General features: G+C 46.2%; 1 protein-coding gene across 2 annotated transcripts in view; it reads left to right on the top strand.

Moving 5' to 3' along the window:
- JARID2 (jumonji and AT-rich interaction domain containing 2) overlaps nt 1-19,605 on the top strand; it is a gene marked incomplete at both ends in the record, with an annotated part of 243,284 nt that overhangs the window by 102,652 nt on the left and 121,027 nt on the right. For both annotated transcript variants that reach the window (XM_079713196.1, XM_079713195.1), the window contains one exon: nt 12,058-12,193. In XM_079713196.1, coding sequence (XP_079569322.1) covers nt 12,058-12,193 — 136 coding nt within the window. The remainder of the gene's footprint in view (nt 1-12,057; nt 12,194-19,605) is intronic.

Raw genomic sequence — 19,605 nt, 5'->3', positions numbered from 1 at the left:
GAGCTTTTGAGTAGGGAAAGAGCCCCTTGGATTGATGGTTCTAGAAAGTAACACATTGCAATTATTGTTTAGATCATAATCAGAGATTGGGAAGGGCAGAGGAATCAGAGTTGAAGGTAGTGGGGGAGGGGAAATAGGAAAACTGGGGGAGAGTCGGATTACCAATAAATTGCATTCGATTTGGCAATTATAATGTGTTTCATGGCAGTGAGAACAGTTTTCATGCAAAGGCGAGGTGGGAGTCAGGTCCCTTGCAAGGCTGTGTACACTTGCGGTTCTCAAAGTGTGTTCCCTGACCAGCAGCATCGACATCACCTGGGAGAGCTCCGTGGGTGGAAGCCCCAGTGTGTGCTTTATTAAGCTCCGGAGTTGTTGCTCACAAACGCTCAAGTTGAGAGCCACTCCCTTGGTCATTTGTTTGTACATCAGTCAATAGAGAATTCCAGAACTGGAATCCAGGTCTCTCTTACCCCTGTTCCAGGTCTCTCTTACCCCTGTTAATATGTGTTTATTCTAGTGAAGTATTTTTGAATGCCTGCTGAATACTAGACTCATCTAGTTGGGAACACGAAGATGAAAAAGACCACACGGCAGGTCCTCTGGAGTCACACAGGCTAGTCAGGATGCTGTCTGTCTTAACCTCATAACCTTATGTGCATGATTTGGAGATGTTTGTGTGATGCTGCTCCACTGGTTAGTTGTAAAATGTAGAGGACAGAATGCATGAGAAACGAGTGGTATGTGGCCTGCTACACAGTGGCCTGCATTTTCTGTTAGTGGGAAGCACTGTTTGGAGGGGTGACAGGCATTAAAATGATTTCTGGAGACCCATGCCTGTAATGACAGGGTGCAAACCAATCCCAGGGTGGTCCTTAACTCTGGGGACCGCTGGAGGATCTGAGAAAAAGTGGGAAAGGACAAACGTGATGCGTTGTCAATTTATGTTAAATTCAAGGACAAAGTTTATTTGTGTACTTTACTATAACTTGAAGTTTTTCATCAAATGGCCCCCCCAAGCCCTTAATGGTTTTACAATGTAGCATGACCAACCAGTCTCCTGCGAATGTATGGACACTTATATGCTTATTTCCAGGATGGAGGTCCTTGGTGAGCCAGAAAAGCCAGCAAGTCCGTCAGGTATTGACAGAGCCCCTAAAGTGGCCCAGCAGTGTCCCAGGGCCTGGAGGAAGAAATAGGAGTGTAAAACTTGCCCTGACCCTTCGCCACAGCTCACAGGCTGATAACCTTGACTGGCCCTGGCAGGAGGCGTCACCCTATTGGTCCTGAGAGGCTGGTGGGTGGGGTGCTGGCTTTTGTCTGTTCTTAATCCAGAGGATGAAGTTTGTAGGAGAATTCCTTAGAAAATGATTTGAAGGCATGTTAAAGCAGTGTGCATCTTCAGGGCTTCCCCGTAGAACAAGAATTTTAGACTTCATCCTTTGAATTTCATGTATATTCCCTGCAAATCTGAAAGGCGACACGTAGCAGAGCAAATTGGAACCACTTTCCTGAGAGTTGTATGGGTGGATATCTGTTCTTACCTACTTTAGACTCTGGCTTTCTTGTGCAAGGTAGTGTCTCATATTCCAGAATTCTCCTGTTCCTGAGTAGAACATAAAGGTACATGTTTTGAAGAGTCTCAGGGACGTAATGAAATGCACGAGCAAGGAATACAGTCTATTGAAACCCCGTCCAATGAATTATAAGCGTTGCTCTACTACAGTGATGATGGAAACATTCTTTAGCTGACCTGTCCATTTTGGGACACACATGGCTGTTGAGTTCTTGAAATGTGTCCACTACAACTTAAGGAACTTAATTTTTTGTGGCTGAAGACTACTGTATTGGATAGTTCAGCTTAGAATATGCCATTTGGGGGATTTGGGGGGGTATTCTTATTAACTTGAAAAGGCTGTAGTGATTAAAAGATCCAAATCAGTCAATTCTTTTGGGAACCTACTTGTTATTAATAATTTATTCCCAAATGAGGCCATTTTGGAGTCACACGTTGGCATTGCTGATACTGGATTGTCCCTCATTCTGATTTCTTTTTCTAAGATATCGGTCAAGTATTGTAATTTGACTTAATTTCGCCCTCATTCTGAAGGTAGATTGCCAGTCCGTTTTCTGCTGGATTCTTGGAGATAATGCTGCTGTAGATCTTGAGTCCTTTTTGATTATGTTGAAACAACAACCTGTCAGACCAAGAATTGCAGGGGGTTGAGTGCTGTGTTGCATGGCCCTCACTGCTGGTCCCTGACTGCACTGTTTAACGGTGAACGTGCGCCGGCGCAGCCCGTGCTGCTGCTGCCTTGACAACGGCGGTGTTGGACACGCTCAGAGGCAAAAGGGCTGACTTGGCAGCTGCCCAGCAGATTTTTATAAAGGCTCAGTTGGTGGCCGGAGATTCAGGCTGTCAGAGTTGTGTTATGCAATAAACCGTTTTCAGCAGAAGTTCTTAATCCAATTTCAGCTGTAGCTTTTTTTTTTTTTAAATAGGCGGTAATCAAAGATAAGTACACATTATTTAATGGGAGTTTGGAAGAAGTAAAACTCTCCTTGCATAAGCATTTTCAGACCGTTTGCTTTATCCTGGGAAGCACGTCTGTCGGAGGAAATTTGCTGCTTGAAGTGCTTTTAATTTAAAACCAAGGCAAAGGAACGTCATTCACAAGTTCAGTAAGTCAGTGGCTTCCTGGCCACTTATCTAATTTCTAGGTGTGAATATTCCCCGATTTCTCTTTGATGTTTTAGTATTGACAGGTGAACCATTTTATGGAATTAAAAAAAATGGATTAGCATCAAGTCGATTTGAGAAATTGAGTTGATTTCCAATGGAGAAAATATTTTGTTAGAAGGGGAAGAAACAGTAGTTTTAGCCTAAGTTGTACCTCCCTCTCACTTTATCCTTCAGTATTCTCCCTCTCTCTCTAGCTCTGTAAATCCCCGTTTATATGGAGTCTGTGCCAAGAATCAACATCCCCAACAAATTACTATTATTATTATTTCCGTTGCTTTCGTTGTTCTCTCAAACTGTTGATGGAAGAGGCTGATAGTTCAGACAGCAACAAATTGCCTTAAGTAGGATGATTTAATAGCAGGTATATGCAAAACTTGTGCTCTGGAAAATAAAAGGCATTCATGTAGAGTTTTCCAGACGTTTTTCCCTGGAAGGAGGAAAGGGCTATGACTTCCTTCTCCCCAACTCCCTCCTGGAGCAAGTCTTTTAAATTTGCTTTTCTTACTGGTCATCTCTTTGCAGCCATCAATTCCCCACCCCATACCCCGCCTTGCCATTTGGCATTTTCTGTTAATCCAACCCAGGGTGGAATTGAGCATTGGAATTGGACATCACACTTCACTTTTTTAAGAAAAGGAAGTGGAAAGTCACAAATCTCTCCATTTCCAGAGCCTTGACAGAAGTGGGATATATGCATATTGTGGTATTAGTAACTCATCCAGTAGCTCCTGTAATCTAAACACATAATTGTTTGTCTTAGCACTTGTATAAGTTTTTTTTTTTAAATAAGTTTTTAAAATTTATTTATTTATGGCTGCATTGGGTCTTCGTTGCTGCGTGCAGGCTTTCTCTAGTTGCGGCGAGCGGGGCCACCCCTCGTTGCAGTGCGCGGGCCTCTCGCGTTGCGGAGCACGGGCTCTAGGCCTGCGGGCTTCAGCAGTTGTAGCACGCGGGCTCAGCAGCTGTGGCTCACAGGCTCCAGAGCTCAGGCTCGGTAGTTGTGATGCGCGGGCCTAGTTGCTCCAGGGCACGTGGGATCTTCCCAGACCATGACTCGTACCTGTGTTCTGTCGAATTGGCAGGCGGATTCCCAACCACTGCGCCACCAGGGAAGCCCTGTATAAGTTTTAATAAGGGGTTTCATGTTAGGAGAAGGTCTTCCTGCCTGTGAACCTGAATGTTCTCTTCTCTCCCAACCTGCACAGCCCCATCTGCTTGGTTTACTTACCGGAGGCTGTGAAGGGCATTTGACGTGCTGTGCTCCCTCCCTGTGGAAGCAGGAGTGTTTTCTGTGGAACGTGGTGGCTTCTGCGTCTGTCCCGTGCGTAGTTACCACACCCACCCCCAACCCCCCGCAGGTTGAAATTTAAAACATTGGTGGGAGGTTCTGGATTTCAACTTAAAAACGCAGGTGTGTGTCACACTTTTATCCTGCTATGTCTTGGATGTTGGCATTATTTTATGTGGTGATGTTGTTAAAAATGATCTGTGTGGTAGTGAAGACCTTTTTTTTTTTTATAATGGATTCAAATCTGCTGGAAGGGACCTAGTCCCTGGTTGACCTACGTCCCAGTTTTCTACCAGTTGTCCCAGCATCATTATTAACAGTGCCCTTGGCCGCGATGATAAGTTACTGGTCACTCTACCTGTGATGGATGAGACTCTTATGCAGTTTGCTCGCAAGTAGTGGGAAATTCACTATCTTCCATGGGGGGGGACCCATTTCATTTTTAAAATAGTTGTCATTGTTAGAAAATGTTTTTTTTTAATTTGATCAGAAATGGGCTTCCCTAGAACCTGTGCTTTTTCATCATTGTTTTCCCTCTCTTGAGTCAAGATGGCCTGAATTTGAAACCATAAAAAAAATGGAGCCATAGAGAAATTGCATAAGGATGCTTTGAGAGATGCCCATAGAATTGATATTCTGTCAGTTATAGAAGCCAGTTGTAAAGGCCACTGAGAGGAACTCCCTCCCTCCTTCCTTTCCCCTCCTCTGCCTTCTCCTCTTAGTAGTTTCCAGCTCTAGCGGATGTACGAGTTGTTTGTTTTGCATATAACATTTATATTCACCCTTTGAAATTAGTCATTTTAATGGTGCTTTCGTTTACGAGCCAATGTGAGTTGCCCTTTTGATGTTTTCTCTTTAGTAACAAATTTCTGAGTTTAGAATTTCGCTTCCTGATCTGGCACCTGCCCCATAGCGGACCGCTGGACTGCTAGCGGGTTCTTGAGCCGCTCCTGCTTCTCTCCAGCCGCGGCGCCTTTGGGCAAGACCCTGAAACTCACCTCTGAATGATAACCACGAGTTTCGTGATTCCTTCCTTTCCCATCCCCCCCCTTTTTTAAAGAAGATGTTGGGGGTAGGAGTTTATTAATTTAATTTAATTTATTTTTGCTGTGTTGGGTCTTCGTTTCTGTGCAAGGGCTTTCTCTAGTTGTGGCAAGCGGGGGCCACTCTTCATTGCGGTGTGCGGGCCTCTCACTATCGCGGCCTCTCTTTGTTGCAGAGCACAGGCTCCGTAGTTGTGGCTCACGGGCCCAGTTGCTCCGCGGCATGTGGGATCCTCCCAGGCCAGGGCTCGAACCCGTGTCCCCTGCATTAGCAGGCAGATTCTCAACCACTGCGCCACCAGGGAAGCCCTCCCATCCCTTTTAAACTAAAGGGAGAAAGCATGGTGTGGCCCTTGTCCGAAGGGGAGGCCGAGCAGAGAATCACGAGCATTAACTGTGCAAGCAAGTGCTGAGCCCAGCGTCTGGTATACAGCGAGCACCCAGGAGACGTTTGCCATTGTCATACAGTTGGCACTCCACATCCCTGGGTTCCGCATTCCTGGATTCAACCAATGGCGGATTGGAAACATTCAGGAAAAATCTTCCAGAAAGATACAAGAAGCAAAACTTGACTTTGCTCCACCAGCAAATATGTAAATATTTGCCCCGCCAGTAAAAATGTAAATAGCATTTACATTGTATTAGGTATTACAAGTAATCTAGAGCTGATTTAAAGTGGACAGTAGGAAGGATGTGGATGTAGGTAGGTTATATGCAGACATAACCATTTTATATAACAGACTTGAGCATCCTGGCATTTTGGTATCTGTGCGTGGTCCTGGAGCCAATCCCCTGTGGATAACAAGGGATGACTGCAATCATTATCACTTTTTATATACTTCCCTTATGACTGCAGGGGTATTGTCCTCTGCCTGGCACCTGTTTTGTAAACTTGACTGACCTGGACGTCCCTGTTTCCTTGCACTAAAGCATCTAAGCGCTCAGAAGAGGATTGGAAGCCCAGCTTGGTGAAAAGCTGGCCAGCACTGGAGAGCAGAAGCCCTTGAAGGCTTGGCCCAGGCCTGTGGCTGAATGGAGGGCATGGCTTTACTGTATCCCTGACCTGATCAGTTTTGACACAGTCAATTAGAAGAACTCTTGGTGTAGTTAGAGCATGTTAAATCAATAACCCAGTGTTTTGAAGTGTGGGCCATGGAGGGACAGTTCGAATGGTCAGCAAATTTATTTATATTAAGATCCTTTTTGGGCTTTATTTAAACTAACGTTGATTTGAATTTATGCCGTCAGTGGAGGTTGGGCTGGGCACTCAAGCACATTGAAAACAGTCATGCATGCCACGCCCATGTCCACAAACCCAGCCCTTCTCCATGACGGTGTGTGGGGGGAAGACACAGCAACCTGCACCCAGCAGATCCCGTACCTTCTTTTCTGTCTTGTCCAGTAAACCTGGGTAAGGAGGACAACTTGGTTTATGGTCTCATTGACACATGACCCTCCGTGGCCTGTTGTGTTGGTTTTTGTTTTTGTTTTTTTACCTTAGAGGTCAGGAGAACATCACAGAAAAAGAATTCTACAACTGGGAGCTGTGATTTTTTTGTTGGATTGGAGCCTGCCTTTGGGTTTTGTTGCATTGTAGTGTGGGGGGGAAGAACCCCCCCGCCCCCCAGTAAAATCACCTTGGAGGGTATAGTTAACTGCAAGCTTAATGAGGTCCTGCTGTGTAATGTGGCTACTAAAATGTACCCCAGCTTTTGGATTGTGCACGGAAATAGAAATGATCTTATTGCATGTGTTGGTCCTGTTGTTCTAGAATTTTATTCACATGTTGGAATGTGTGTTTAATTCTGGATATCACCTTTTTAAAGGGAAGTCATTCAAAATTGGGTAATCAGAGAATGAGGGTTTGAGACATCATGTCACATAAGAATGATTCAAGGAACTATCCACTACTTGTCTTACCTTTTTTGTTGAGTTCGCTTTTGCTATTTGGTCACTTGTTTTAGTTCAGTGAACAGAAGTCAAAGGGAAGAGTTCTCAGAATATGTTAATATAGACTTGTATATTCTGACAGTAGAAATGGCAACAGTTGGATGTTAGAAGTATTCATCTTGCGGTTTCATCTCATCTTTCTTTACCTTTGCCTGTATCGTGATGGAGGTTAGAAAGTGACATGAAATGGGCAGGATGGGGAACTAGTGTGTACAGCAGAGCTTCTGAAACTTTAATGTGCATGGGAATCACCAGAGGATCTTAAAATGAGCCTGCATCTCTAACAAGATGCCCAGCGGTTAAGGCACTGGTGGTCTTTGGAGCTCACTTGGAGTTGCAACGGTATGGAAGGATGTACAAGGCTGTTATATCTCTAACCTGGACTGTGGGCTTTGGAGAATTGTTAGATGGTGCTGTTTGCTGCAAGGTGTGTAGTGTCTTCATGTGCTTACTTTCTGTGCCCCTTTTTCTTGCATGTCTGTTATAAAACTTGGGGCAGCATGAGGTTATGCTGTTATTTTTCCTTTTAATAAAAAGATTATGTATGACCATAAACATTCTAGTTGCATTCCTGACCTGTTGCCATTTTCAAAGTTATTTCAAAGAATGGTAGACATTTTACAAATGAAAAGAAAACCCTGTCACTTTCACTTTTAAAGGTCTTATTACTCAGTCTTCCATTTGCCAAAGAAAGTGATTTTTCGCAGTCAATAGCGAAGTGAATCTAGATCTATGTGATGATTTTTCTTTTCCCCCGCTACTGCCAGCAGACCCAATTATTTTTATTTATTTCAGTGTTTGCAAAGCATTTTTTGGTCTTGGGGAGAAAGAAGTAAGAGATTGGGGGAATGAGGAAAGGTGGTGTGTCATCGGGAGCCTGATTGTTCTTCTCAAGGTTTAGATGGTCTATTAACCTAGAGGTCTTATGGAAACTCCAAATGACAAGAGCTGTTTTTAAATCAACAATGCAGTTCAGGGGGCTTCCCTGGTGGTACGGTGGTTGAGAGTCCGCCTGCCTATGCAGGGGACGTGGGTTCATGCCCCGGTCCGGGAAGATTCCACATGCCGTGGAGCGGCTGGGCCCGTGAGCCATGGCCGCTGAGCCTGCGGGTCCGGAGCCTGTGCTCCGCAACGGGAGAGGCCTGCGTACCGCAAAAAAAAAAAAAAAAAAAATAATAATAATAATAATAATAATGCAGTTCACAAGAATAGACACACACTCTGGGCAGCTGAATTTGCATCAGAATGAGGCTGCTAGACTCCATATCAGTGGCTATACCTCCTCCTGTGTCTGCCTTTATTAAGCTGACCAGTAAAGTAGAATGGACTGAATGCTTGGCTACTTTGTTCCTGGGGAAGAAGAACAGGGAGAACTCAGAAGGGGTATTTTGTGAAGGAATTGGTTGTTGTTTAGCTGAGGGTCAGGGACTGCAACAGGGACCGTGGATTTGGGCCCTGTAAGGCCATGTGGACTTGGAGATGGGCACTGTTTTTTGCAGGGAGCTCTAGGTGGTGGCAGAAGGGGTGGTGTGGCCCCTGTGTTGGGACATTGACAAGCTTACTGCTGAGCATGTGAGGTGTCGCCTGGCCCTGTTGGATTAGTCACTGTGGGGAGTGTTTTTGGGGATTTCAGTCAGGAATTAGAGTGATTTCAGGCACCTCACTTAACCCATTCTGGAAGTTGGCACTGGCAGGCCAAGTGTGGGTAATGGTACATGGGAGGTGTGAGGCTGAGTCTGTACGGTTTTCAGAAATCCTGAGCTCTCACGCTGTCAGGCATGTTTCAGGTGCTGAGCAGGAGAAACGATTTCCTGACTCCATGGAGACATTACTTCTAAATAAGACAGCTACTGAAAAGGGGGCAGTATAACAGAGGGCCGGACTTAAAGGTCATAGAAGCACTTGGGCTGGGGGGTGGCCGGGGGAAGTGGGGGGTTCACCTGAGTTGCTTGACTTCTGGTGAGGGAGTCAGTTGTGTCTGGATTGTGTTCTAGAGCGCTCAGTGCTTGGTCGTTCAGAACCATGATAAGGGTGGGTAAGCGTTAGGCCTCTGAAGTACCTGCTTTCTGGCTTTCCAGGACACCCAGCTTAGGTTGCTCAGCCCTGTGCTGCCTCGTGGTTGGGTGCAGGCCCACCTTGCTAGCCTCCCAGTAGGGAGGGGTGTAAGCAGAATGTAGTGATTCATCGTGACTCTGCAGCCGTGAACGGCAGTTGGATTTCTAATCTCTGAATTCTTACCTGCTGAGCTTTTGGAAACAGAGCAGAGTCGACTTCTTACCTGCTATGTTTGCATCTTGCAGCAACACTGAGGGAAGCCTTGACCAGCATTCTAGATTAGAAAAGAACTCGTGTGTGTGTGTGTGTGTGTGTGTGTGTGTGTGTGTGTTGTTTTGTTTGATATTATTATTATTATTATTTTTTTTCCGGTACGTGGGCCTCTCACTGTTGTGGCCTCTCCCGTCGCGGAGCACAGGCTCTGGACGCGCAGGCTCAGCGGCCATGGCTCACGGGCCCAGCCGCTCCGCGGCATGTGGACCGGGGCATGAACCCGTGTCCCCTGCATCGGCAGGCGGACTCTCAACCACTGCGCCACCAGGGAAGCCCTGTTTTGATTTTTAATGTCTAGAACTGGAAACCCCATATTCTGTGTCCTGGATTTGCTTCTCCTGTATTTAAAGTACTTTATAGGGGTCATGGGGCTGCTGGTGTCAACTAAGTGAACCTTAAATGCATCTTCCTTTGCAGGAGTTTTCCTCTCACATGGTTTATGTTTTAATTAGATATTAGCTGTTGGAGTATAATTCTCTCATGTGGAGGCCTGGAGTCAAAATGAAGGCACCAGTCTGAACAGGAAGCAGTAAATCATCACAGGAATTTTACACTGAAAGCTATTTTGGGGCTTTACAATTTATAAACTCTGTGTATGTAGGAAATAATCATTTATAATCACAGCCTGGCTTGTTGTGGAGACCTGAATGCTGAGGGTAGGAACCTGGGGGTGGTGAAGAGAATTCTGCCCGACAGACTTCCCTGGATCCTGAAAGGTGGAATTCAGCCCAATGAGCATGAACTCTTCCCGAGTTTAAGATCATCATTCACTTGAAACCAAAATGCTCGAGGCATTTTCACGCACACTGAGGGGAGTTGCTTGTTGCCAAGAGTGATACATCGGGCCTTTCATATGTTGTGTAGCTGAATCATTTACCTCTTATGCAGGTTGGTTCCTTGGGCTCCTCTGGTGGTGTCTGGTCAGAGCGCTTCATTTTCCTGGTTTTCAGCCATGCGATTGGCAGGTCTCTGGTGACTTGGACCCAGTGGTGGTTAAGAAGTCACGTGTGTTCCTCCCGCAGGGTGGAGGCCAAGTCTGCTTTCAGCCTTCATGTGTGGACTCGACCACCACCCTGGTCTGTACATGCCTTGTCTCTCTTAGGAGAGCGACTGGGGAGACAGGATGTGCCTTCTTCCTCTGGAGGTGACGGAAGCCTCGGCTTGGCAGGTCTGCAGAAGTGAAGGACATCCGGGCTAGGTGGAAATCCTAGCTCTTTTCTCCCAGGCCTTCTCTTCCCCTTGTTATGTAAGATGGAGAATCACTGTCATTCTAAGAAATCCTGGAAGCTTAACAGGAGCACCGCTTCAGTTATTTAGGGCTTTAGAGTCTGTGTGGTTGGATTTCTAAGATGTAGTGTGTGTTTATGCAGAGTTTAGGAATTTGTGAGCTGGAGAAGACCTTGGATAATCTATTTCCCTTATCTCAGCCCCTGGAGGGTTTAGTTGGCCGGGTAGTGGCAGGGAGTAAAAACCAGTTCTGTTGGATGTTGAGTGTGATAGCACCAGCCTGACTCTAGGGTATTTGGCCTCCTGTTTGAGCAAAAGGAACCTGAATATCCAAAATCCTGCTTTACTGGGGTATTAATGTTTTCCTTATTCTCTTAAGGCCCCAAATAACTGAGAAGCCCATAATCCTTCCATCTCTAAATTGAACTCATAAAATGCTTAAGTCTTGAAGTAGGTGTGTGACTGTAAGAACTTCTTAGATTAGCAAACAGTAGGCAGATATCCACAGAAGAGAACCTGTGAGTATCCCAAGCTGTGTGAAGCAACTTTTTAAACCTTAAAATCAAAAACTCTTGCTGGTTCCCTAAAACAGTTAACTCATTCGGGGCACCGGTATCAACCATCTCCGTCTTCCCAGACTTGGCTCTTGTCCTGCCTCAATCCCTGCTGGTCTGCAGTCTTTCTTTCTGTGTTTACTATTGGAATTGCTGGAGTGCTCTCTGGGCGGGCTGCTGGTTCTTTGGTGTGCCCCCCGCCTCACCTTTATTTTGACATAAGGGAGCCACACTTACAAATGAGATCTTCAAGACCTATCGTTTGTATTCTTTTTCAAAAATTATACCCCCACCCCCCTGCCACCCCATTCTCTAGTCCACAAAGATCCATTGCCCTTTTCTGCAGTGGTCCCTCTCCCTCTCTCGTTTTTGTGATTCATCACCTTAAAAGGCCAGTACAGATCCAGTTTCATTTCTTCTGACTGAACTGTAAGTTCCTTGAAAGTAGCACCAAACCGCAACAACAACAGTAAAATTTCCAAACAGGTGTAGCTCGTGTTTGTAAGGTGCCTACATTCTGGCATATTCGCTTTAAAGAACTCCAGTACAGTGATGCATTACACCTCCTGTTGTGACTGCAATAACTCTTTTTTTTCCCCTAAACTTTGCCAGGATTATAAAACTTCTCTATTACCAGTGAATGACGGGATTTGGGTGTGGGGCATGTAAAGGAAGTGCGATGCTTGTGTCTCTCTTCCAGTCCCTTTACAGCCTGAGGGGGTGGCTCTTTGCTTGTGGTCTCTCCAGGAAGGGCCAGTGCCCTCCCTCCACTAGAGGATGTAGTTCTGATCTCCAGAACTTGGTCTCAGTCACTCAGTACTTGTTTGGGATTTGTTTTTTTCTTAAAGTTTATTCTGACTCTTAATTAGCATTTGCTTGCTTTCCTTTAAGTAACTCCACTCTCCGCATTCTTCCTTGTTTCTGCAGGATGACAGTGATGGGATTCCATGGTCAGAAGAAAGGGTGGTACGTAAAGTCCTTTATTTGTCTCTGAAGGAGTTCAAGAATGCCCAGAAGAGGCAGCATGGTGAAGGCATTGCTGGGAGCCTGAAAGCAGTGAATGGTGAGTTGCCTGTTCCGTTGTTTTGGATGATGTCTCTGGGCCTGGCCTTGTTTCCGAAATGGATGTGCTTTGGGCGGCTCGTGCTTCTCAGGCTGGGCCCCTAACGGCAGTTATTCTGGACATCCCGTCGGGTTTATAGATTTGTTTCGATGCTCCTTTATATGTTGCATAATATAATGGGCGAGGTGCCTTAGTCTGCGCCCTATAGACAAGACCAGGGCTGCGATCTGGTTTCTGCCGGTTCTTGGATTGAGTGTGGAGCCTGACTTAACAGGTTTTTCTGTGAACATCTGTCTTTCTACCCAAGTATGAGGGCAGAAGAAGCCTTTGATGCTCTCGCTGAAATGTGGCAACTTTGGTTCCTAGGCCCTGTTTATATAGGAAGTAGCCTGAATCTGCGGGCCTGCTGCCTTTCCCGCTCTCTCTCTGGCTCAGCAGCCTCCTAAGGTCCTGCTTCCTTCCTTGTTGATCAAGCTGGCAGGTGGGCAGTGGAGGTAGAGTTCCTGTGCGTCCGAAGTGTCCCTCATCCTGGATGGGTATCAGGTGGGTCCTTGAAGCCTGGAGAGAAACATGCTCCCATCTGAGTTTATTCCGATGTCTCTTTTTAACAGGGTTAGTGTGACTCGGATGAAATCATCCAGTGAACACCATTTTAGAACTAGCATTTGGTTACTACTTATATTTTATTTCGGGGGTTGTGGCTGTGGCTGTATTCCACAGCCTCTCTTGTTCTTATTAATCTCCTAGAATCTTAGATAAATGTGAATGAATTGACCGTGTTCTGGTTTGTACTTGTTCGGAGCGAGGAGATAAGGAAGAGGAGATCCTGTTATCCTTTTTGAGCTCTGGCTGTGATCCTCCGGTAGGAGTCACCACACATGGAGAACCTGACGGCTTGCCAGGGGGCCGAGCGACAGGTTGACTTAGGGCGTCCAGTTTTTTTCCATTCTGCTCAGCTGTAAGGTGAGTTGTCTGGGAGCCTCTTGCTGGAACTAGTGCTTCCAGACAGGACCTGCTGACGCTCCCTTTCCACAAGGCCATGGCGGGGTTTTCTGACATGGCCTTCCCGAGCACCACCAGGACCTGCCCTGCCATCCACCCAGGTTCTGTCTCTCTCTTCTAGTACTGTGTGACTTGAGACAAGAACCGCCTGAAGTCTGAGCCAATGTGTATGGGAAAGGCCCTTTCTGAATCTCTCACACGTGCAGAAGCAAAATAATTTGAGGAATCTGTTGGCACGGTTAGTTACACAGCTTGGACCCCTATTTGTTCATGGGTCTCCTACCAGGTAGGGACCCCGCCCTTTCTTGGCTGCCTGTAATGGAGTAAATGCTAAGCCATGTGTCTTTTTAGAGAGCATTTGACGTGATCAGTCTTGTTGACGTTGCTTCACATTGAACATGCTGTTCTGCTCTTAAGTTTTTGAGGGGAGGGTGACGGTGGGGAGAATATCATTGGATCCTGGGATTATAGTAGAGCAGTGGCTGCTGCTCCGGGGTTAGAGTTTACTGCTGTGACAAGGCGTGCTCTCATTCTGCTGTTCTGGAGTGGTGATGCCTTCGTGCTTTAGGAATCTTTTAACAACTAAAAGACCCACCCAACTGGGAAAAATCAGCTTTTAGGACAAGAAGGTAGCCAGGTGTCCAAGATTGAATAATGGTGGAATTTGGGTAAAAGAAGAAAAACTAAAATAAGGCATTCAAGAAGCAACTAGTGCTGCCAGCTAGTTGGCCAAATGTAGCTCTTGTTTTCGTTGGCATACTCAGGGCTTGACGATACCGAGGAAGGAATTCTAAGAAAAGTTGGCACCTACATCTCTACTGGGATCATTGAAGACTTTAAATCATTCTTTTCCCACCTCCATAAAAAAGGTGGTCTTTGTTGTTTGTCGTGGTAGTTTGCCTTTCACCCTGATGAAGCCTGACTTGTCTTTCCCTCCCTCTCTCCTTCCTCCCCTCTCCTTTGGTTGTGGAGTTGCTGTCAACATGCCCTTTTCTGGTTCATGTTGGTGTTTGTGCAGGCTGTATTCCAAGGCCACCTTTTTGTTATTCCGCATGTTGGATTTCGATAGCAGTTCTAAGTAAATACATCTCCTCGTTTTAGAACTTGTGTGTGTTTTAAGAATAATTTTCTTAAAGGCAGCTAGCATGTTAAACAAAGTGTGCTTTCTTATTCGGGGGCTACTGGAAAGCATGGAAACCAGACTCGTTACCATGGGAATAAGTCCCTCTCTGTAGGTCCCAGAATCTCAAGGGTGCTCTCCTAGGGGGGGTGTGATCCAGAGAAAGCTGAAGTAGCCGGCAGCCTCCAAGACTCTTGGTGTGGGGATGGGTAGTGAGGACTGCAAGCAGCATTGTCTCTGAATGTGTGTACATATGTGCGCGTCTACATTTATCACTCAAGTTTGAGTGGATGCTTTATAACAGATCATCATCTGTATGCTGTGCAGTAGAATGACCTTGCCTGGTGCTGTGCGTCGCAGCACACTGTTTGGGGTTCTTCATTGTGGGGGGCAAGTGAAGATAGGTTAGTGGTGGGAGAAGAGTGGTTTTAACAGTCATGCCTTTCCTTTTCATTTCTCTTTTAATTTTTTTTTGGTCCCCTACCCCCTTGAGGTTCCCTTTCAAAAGTTGAAATAATGCCATTGTTTTGGTTTTAATTGTGACAAAGTTATCTGGCGGTAGAATTTGAAACTGTCCAGTACAGAGCCCTTGCTGGGAGGTGTGGCATGAAACTGGACGGGACAGAGGTGAGAGTAGGTGCCTGCACCCAGCTAGGGCGGTGTTGGTGGGGCTTCTGCCCACTGTGCTCCCTTTCTCATGCTTCATGGCTTGAGGATTGTTGGTACGTGAGGTACCTCTGAGACCTGTGGGGTTTCTGTCTGTGAGGGGACGATGACATTCTTGTTGGGGGGCTCTGTGAGTGTGTTCTCTGTGGTAGTAACTTCCTAATGGCACATGGTTATTTATGCTGCAGTAGCAGAATTGGAATTACAGCTCAAGTAACTTTTTTTTTTTTTTTTTTGCGGTACGCGGGCCTCTCACTGTTGTGGCCTCTCCCGTTGCGGAGCACAGGCTCCCGGACGCGCAGGCTCAGCGGCCATGGCTCACGGGCCCAGCCGCTCCGTGGCATGTGGGATCTTCCCGGACCAGGGCATGAACCCGTGTCCCCTGCATCGGCAGGCGGACTCTCAACCACTGCCCCACCAGGGAAGCCCCAGCTCAAGTAACTTTGAATCCAGTACTTATTTTAGAATCCAGAATGGAGGAAAATGGCACCCTATCTTTGCAACAGTAGTATTGAAAACAAGGTGTTTTGTTTTTCCCCCTGTATTTCGAAACAAAGATGTTTCTTGGTTATTGGTCTTGCCAGAGTTTCCTGGGAAAACTCAATTTTAAAATCATATCTTGAGTCCACAGTAGAATGGGCTTGACATAATTTTTATCTAATTGGGAAATGAATTGACATCACTTCTGCGAAATCACAGGCATGCTAGGATGATGAACAAGCAGCCCCCTGCCCTGGCCTCCTGTGTGAGGAGGGTGGGGGGCTGGTGTCTGCTAACAGGGTGCCAACAACAGCAGCTTGTCTGAGTGGCTGAGCTCAGCCGCGCCCCTTGTGCAGGTCTGGTAGAGATGTAATAAGCCAAGCAGACATAAGAGAGTAGAGACCTCGTATTTTATGTCATAAACTCCATGTTTGCCATCAGTCTTGGTTTGTGGTTCTGAAGTGACAAGGGATGAATTTTTTTTTTGTGTCCTACTGGAGGTAGTGAATCTTGAGTCTGGGACATCCCGGTGGGTTGTCTGTAGGAACTGAAGCCGTTGTTACACAGCTTGTTGGCTGTAGCCAGGCTTCAGGGGAGGCGGTGCTAAGGTTTCTGCTGGATGTGAGCCTTCTCTCTACTCTCTGCTGTAGATGGGGCCACTTCTCCTGGCAGTAATAAATTGACAAAAGCTTCAGAAAGGCTGGCGGAGGCGGAAGCCTCGGCCACTCTTTGAGGGCCCTTGGCCTGCTGGGCCTGAAATTAGGGACATTTAAATAATAACATGCTACACAAATAATGAGTACACATAATTACACAGTAAGAGAGGGGAGCTATTAGCTGTATTTGAATTTCATTTGCTTCCTATAAATTTCATCTGAGATCCAGCAAACCCTGTGGCCAGCTAAAGCATCTTGACTAGATTTAAGGGACGCTGGACTCTTTTTTTCTTAGAATTTTACAGTAGTTGTGAGAGCTGGAACCTGTACTGAGCGCTTGCTTTTTGCCAGTTACTGTTGTAGCACTTCACCTGTATTTTGCTCATTTAACTTTCAGAACCAACCATTTTCTAGAAATATAGGAAACTGCACTAGGGCGGATTAGCAATTTGCTTACACTACTAGTATGGGGGAGAGCCAGGATTTAAACCCCGGCTTTCTCCCTTGCTTATAATAACCGCCACTTAAGTAAATAGAAGTAGTTTTGGAACCCCCTATAAAGATAGGATTTCAAAAATACAAAATTGTAGGAGTACTTTTTTTTCCAAACAGCAATTTCTTTTGAAGGAGATTTGTGAAATCTCGTTGGCAAAGAGACCTCAGAAGTGGGGGGCAGTGCAAGTATTTATTCATGTGACCATGGTTCTGGGCTTTATTAGCGCTTGTCATTGAATTGATAGTCAGAGGAAATCGAAAAACTGCATTCCTCCTGATTGGTCACCCTCCTTCCACACAGATACATTCATTATTTCTTTCTGTTTCTTCACCTAGGGATACAGATTTGTGTTTTTAATATTGTTGTGGAACCAGCCAGCTGGCCAGAGGGCTGCCACTCACCTCCATGAGGTGGTGAGAGAGGGCAGTGGCCTTGCTGGCAACAACTGTCCATTTGTAGCCAAGGATCAAAGCTAGGAGTACAAATATAGGACCCCCTGTGCAAACCCCACCCCCTCATCCCATTGCTTTCTTAAAAGGGTAGAATTTTGTTGGACTGTCTTCAAAATCACTCTGGGATTACTGATGTCTGTGGAATAAAACACGGGCCCAGCTTCTGCAAATTCGCTGTTTACAGGATGAGATTAAAGTGTGACTTTCGAGTCAAAATCAAAGTCTGGGCACCTTGTCTGATGAATGGAAGTTTATTTTTGGCCATATTTGAAATGAATGCTGTGACTGTATGGTGGCCTTCTCCTGGCCTGAAGCTCTGATGTCCAGCAGTTCTCAAGGTAGTCTCTACTTCAACAGGAAAGACAATCTCCCCCCACCCCCTGCCGAAGAAATTGGCGTTTCCAGATTGAACTGCTGCTGCATCAGTGCTTGTGGCCTCTGCAGGTTGGGCCATGAGTTAAGTTTTCTCTTAACAGTCCAGCGCCTGAGACATTTGTCACCTGCGTCCCCTGACAGCACTCCATGGGAGAGCAAGGCAGTGAGGGCAAATACACTTCCTGAAAACAACCTACATTTATTCTTTGTTTAAAAAGGAAGCTGCCTCTATCTTGGAGAATGGTGGAGTTGGGAAGGCTTGATTTCTCTCTCTTGTAGGTGTTCTGTCGTCAATGTTCATGACCCTGAGTCATGCAGATGGGAAATTTCTAGATAGAGCTCCCATCTGATCAGTACTTGATGGAATTCTTAGTATGTAGGAGCTATTGTGAGTAATAAAGATGGAACTGAAATTGCTAATTTTGGGGGAGTCAGAATAGCTTATTTCATCTCATCTAAGATGTCATTAAGTGATGCATTATTTTATGGAAGAAAAGAAAAAATGCTTCCAGTTATAAGTGTAAGCCATGGTAACTGTGAGGTGCTTTCTAACAAGAGAGAAATATGTGTGACTTGGTATCAATGAAGCACAATAAAATATAACAAAATGCTTTAAAAATCAGAGGTGTGTGTGACTGGTTTGATGTGAGGAGGCCAGCAGGGAGGCAGGTGAGGTGAAAGGCCCAGTGCTGAGCTACCAGGAAAAGCTTCAGTAAAGAAGTTGCAGTCCTGTGGGCCTTGAAAGATGTGGGACTTTCTGAGCGAGGGCTGAGGCTGGGACAGGGTGGGGTGAGGACCAGCAAATAGACATTGGCCGGGATTGCTGATGTCACAGTCCAGTGGGACAAATGGCGGGTTTCAGTGGCCAGCCTGCTTGTACTGCTCTGGCACCAAGGGAATGGCGAGCCTGCCTGCAGCCCTTTGGGCCACAGAATTATGGATTGCTAGAGCTGGAAGGGACTTTTGGAGGTATATAGGTCAGGCTCATCATTTTACAGATGAGGAATTTTGAACCTTGCTGATGAGCTTAACTGGAAGGAATGGATCATGCTGAAGACTGATTGGAACCAGAAATCCAATTTAAATGATGGCGAGACACCAGCCTTCCCAGTAGGCATGGCTGCGTGTGAGGATTTCATGGAGTGTTAAGGATGGAGGTGCTTCTGGAGGTGAATGTATTCTGCTCCTCTTTTCCTGTCACTTGTGCTTGAGGCCCGCTGCCCATCCAGCATCCTCAGCCTGCCACCTCTGGCAGTTCTGCAAGCTCTGTGCCCTCTCTTTGATTACAGGCCCATCCTCCTGGCTTGGACCCCTGTAGTAAGAGGGGCACACCACCCAGGTAGTGTCACCTGGGGGGCGGTGCGTGTGATGTCTGAGCTTGAGACGGTTCCACGGTGTTTTCCTGCCTGCCCGTGTTGTTAGAATGGCTCAACTTTGAGAGGTGTTGAAGCCAAGAGGATGGAAACCTGCTGTGTCCTGGGATGTTTTTTTTTTTAATCACGGTGCGCGGGCCCCTCACTGTCGCGGCCTCTCCCGTTGCGGAGCACAGGCTCCAGACACGCAGGCTCAGCAGTTATGGCTCTCGGGCCCAGCCGCTCTACGGCATGTGGGATCTTCCCGGACCGGGGCACGAACCCGTGTCCTCTGCATCGGCAGGCGGATTCCTACCCACTGTGCCACCAGGGAAGCCCCCCCGGGATGTTTTTTAAAGCTCTTCCGCCTCTAAGAGTCTGTCTGGTCAGTGCCTCCCTTTGGGCACCAAAATCCCTTTTTCTCATCTCTATGAGAACACCACTCTGGAAAGTATCCCTCTTTTCTTCGTCATTTGTTTACTTCTTTACTAGATCATTCCCATCAGTAAACATAAACATGTTGTGGTTTCTCCCATAAAATAAACCCTCCGATAATCTATCTCCCTCCTGCTATTCATTTCTTTTACTTTATAGAATTCTTCGGAAAAAAATGTCTACACAATCTGTTTCCCTCTGTTATTTACATTCACGTTAATATCCTCTCCCCCCTCATTCTCTTTTGAACCCCTAGAGTCAGGCCACGTACCAAGGCTAATAATGACCTTGATGGCCAAATCCAGTTATCAGTCAGTGTAGCTTTCTTTAGTTGCCCATCCGGCAGCGTCTGACATGAAGATTCTCTCCTGAACTCCA

Source organism: Hyperoodon ampullatus (genome assembly GCF_949752795.1).
Source record: "Hyperoodon ampullatus genome assembly, chromosome: 10".
Taxonomy (NCBI): domain Eukaryota; kingdom Metazoa; phylum Chordata; class Mammalia; order Artiodactyla; family Ziphiidae; genus Hyperoodon; species Hyperoodon ampullatus.
The sequence above is the reverse complement of the archived record's forward strand: the minus strand, read 5'-3'. Positions and strand labels throughout refer to the sequence as shown.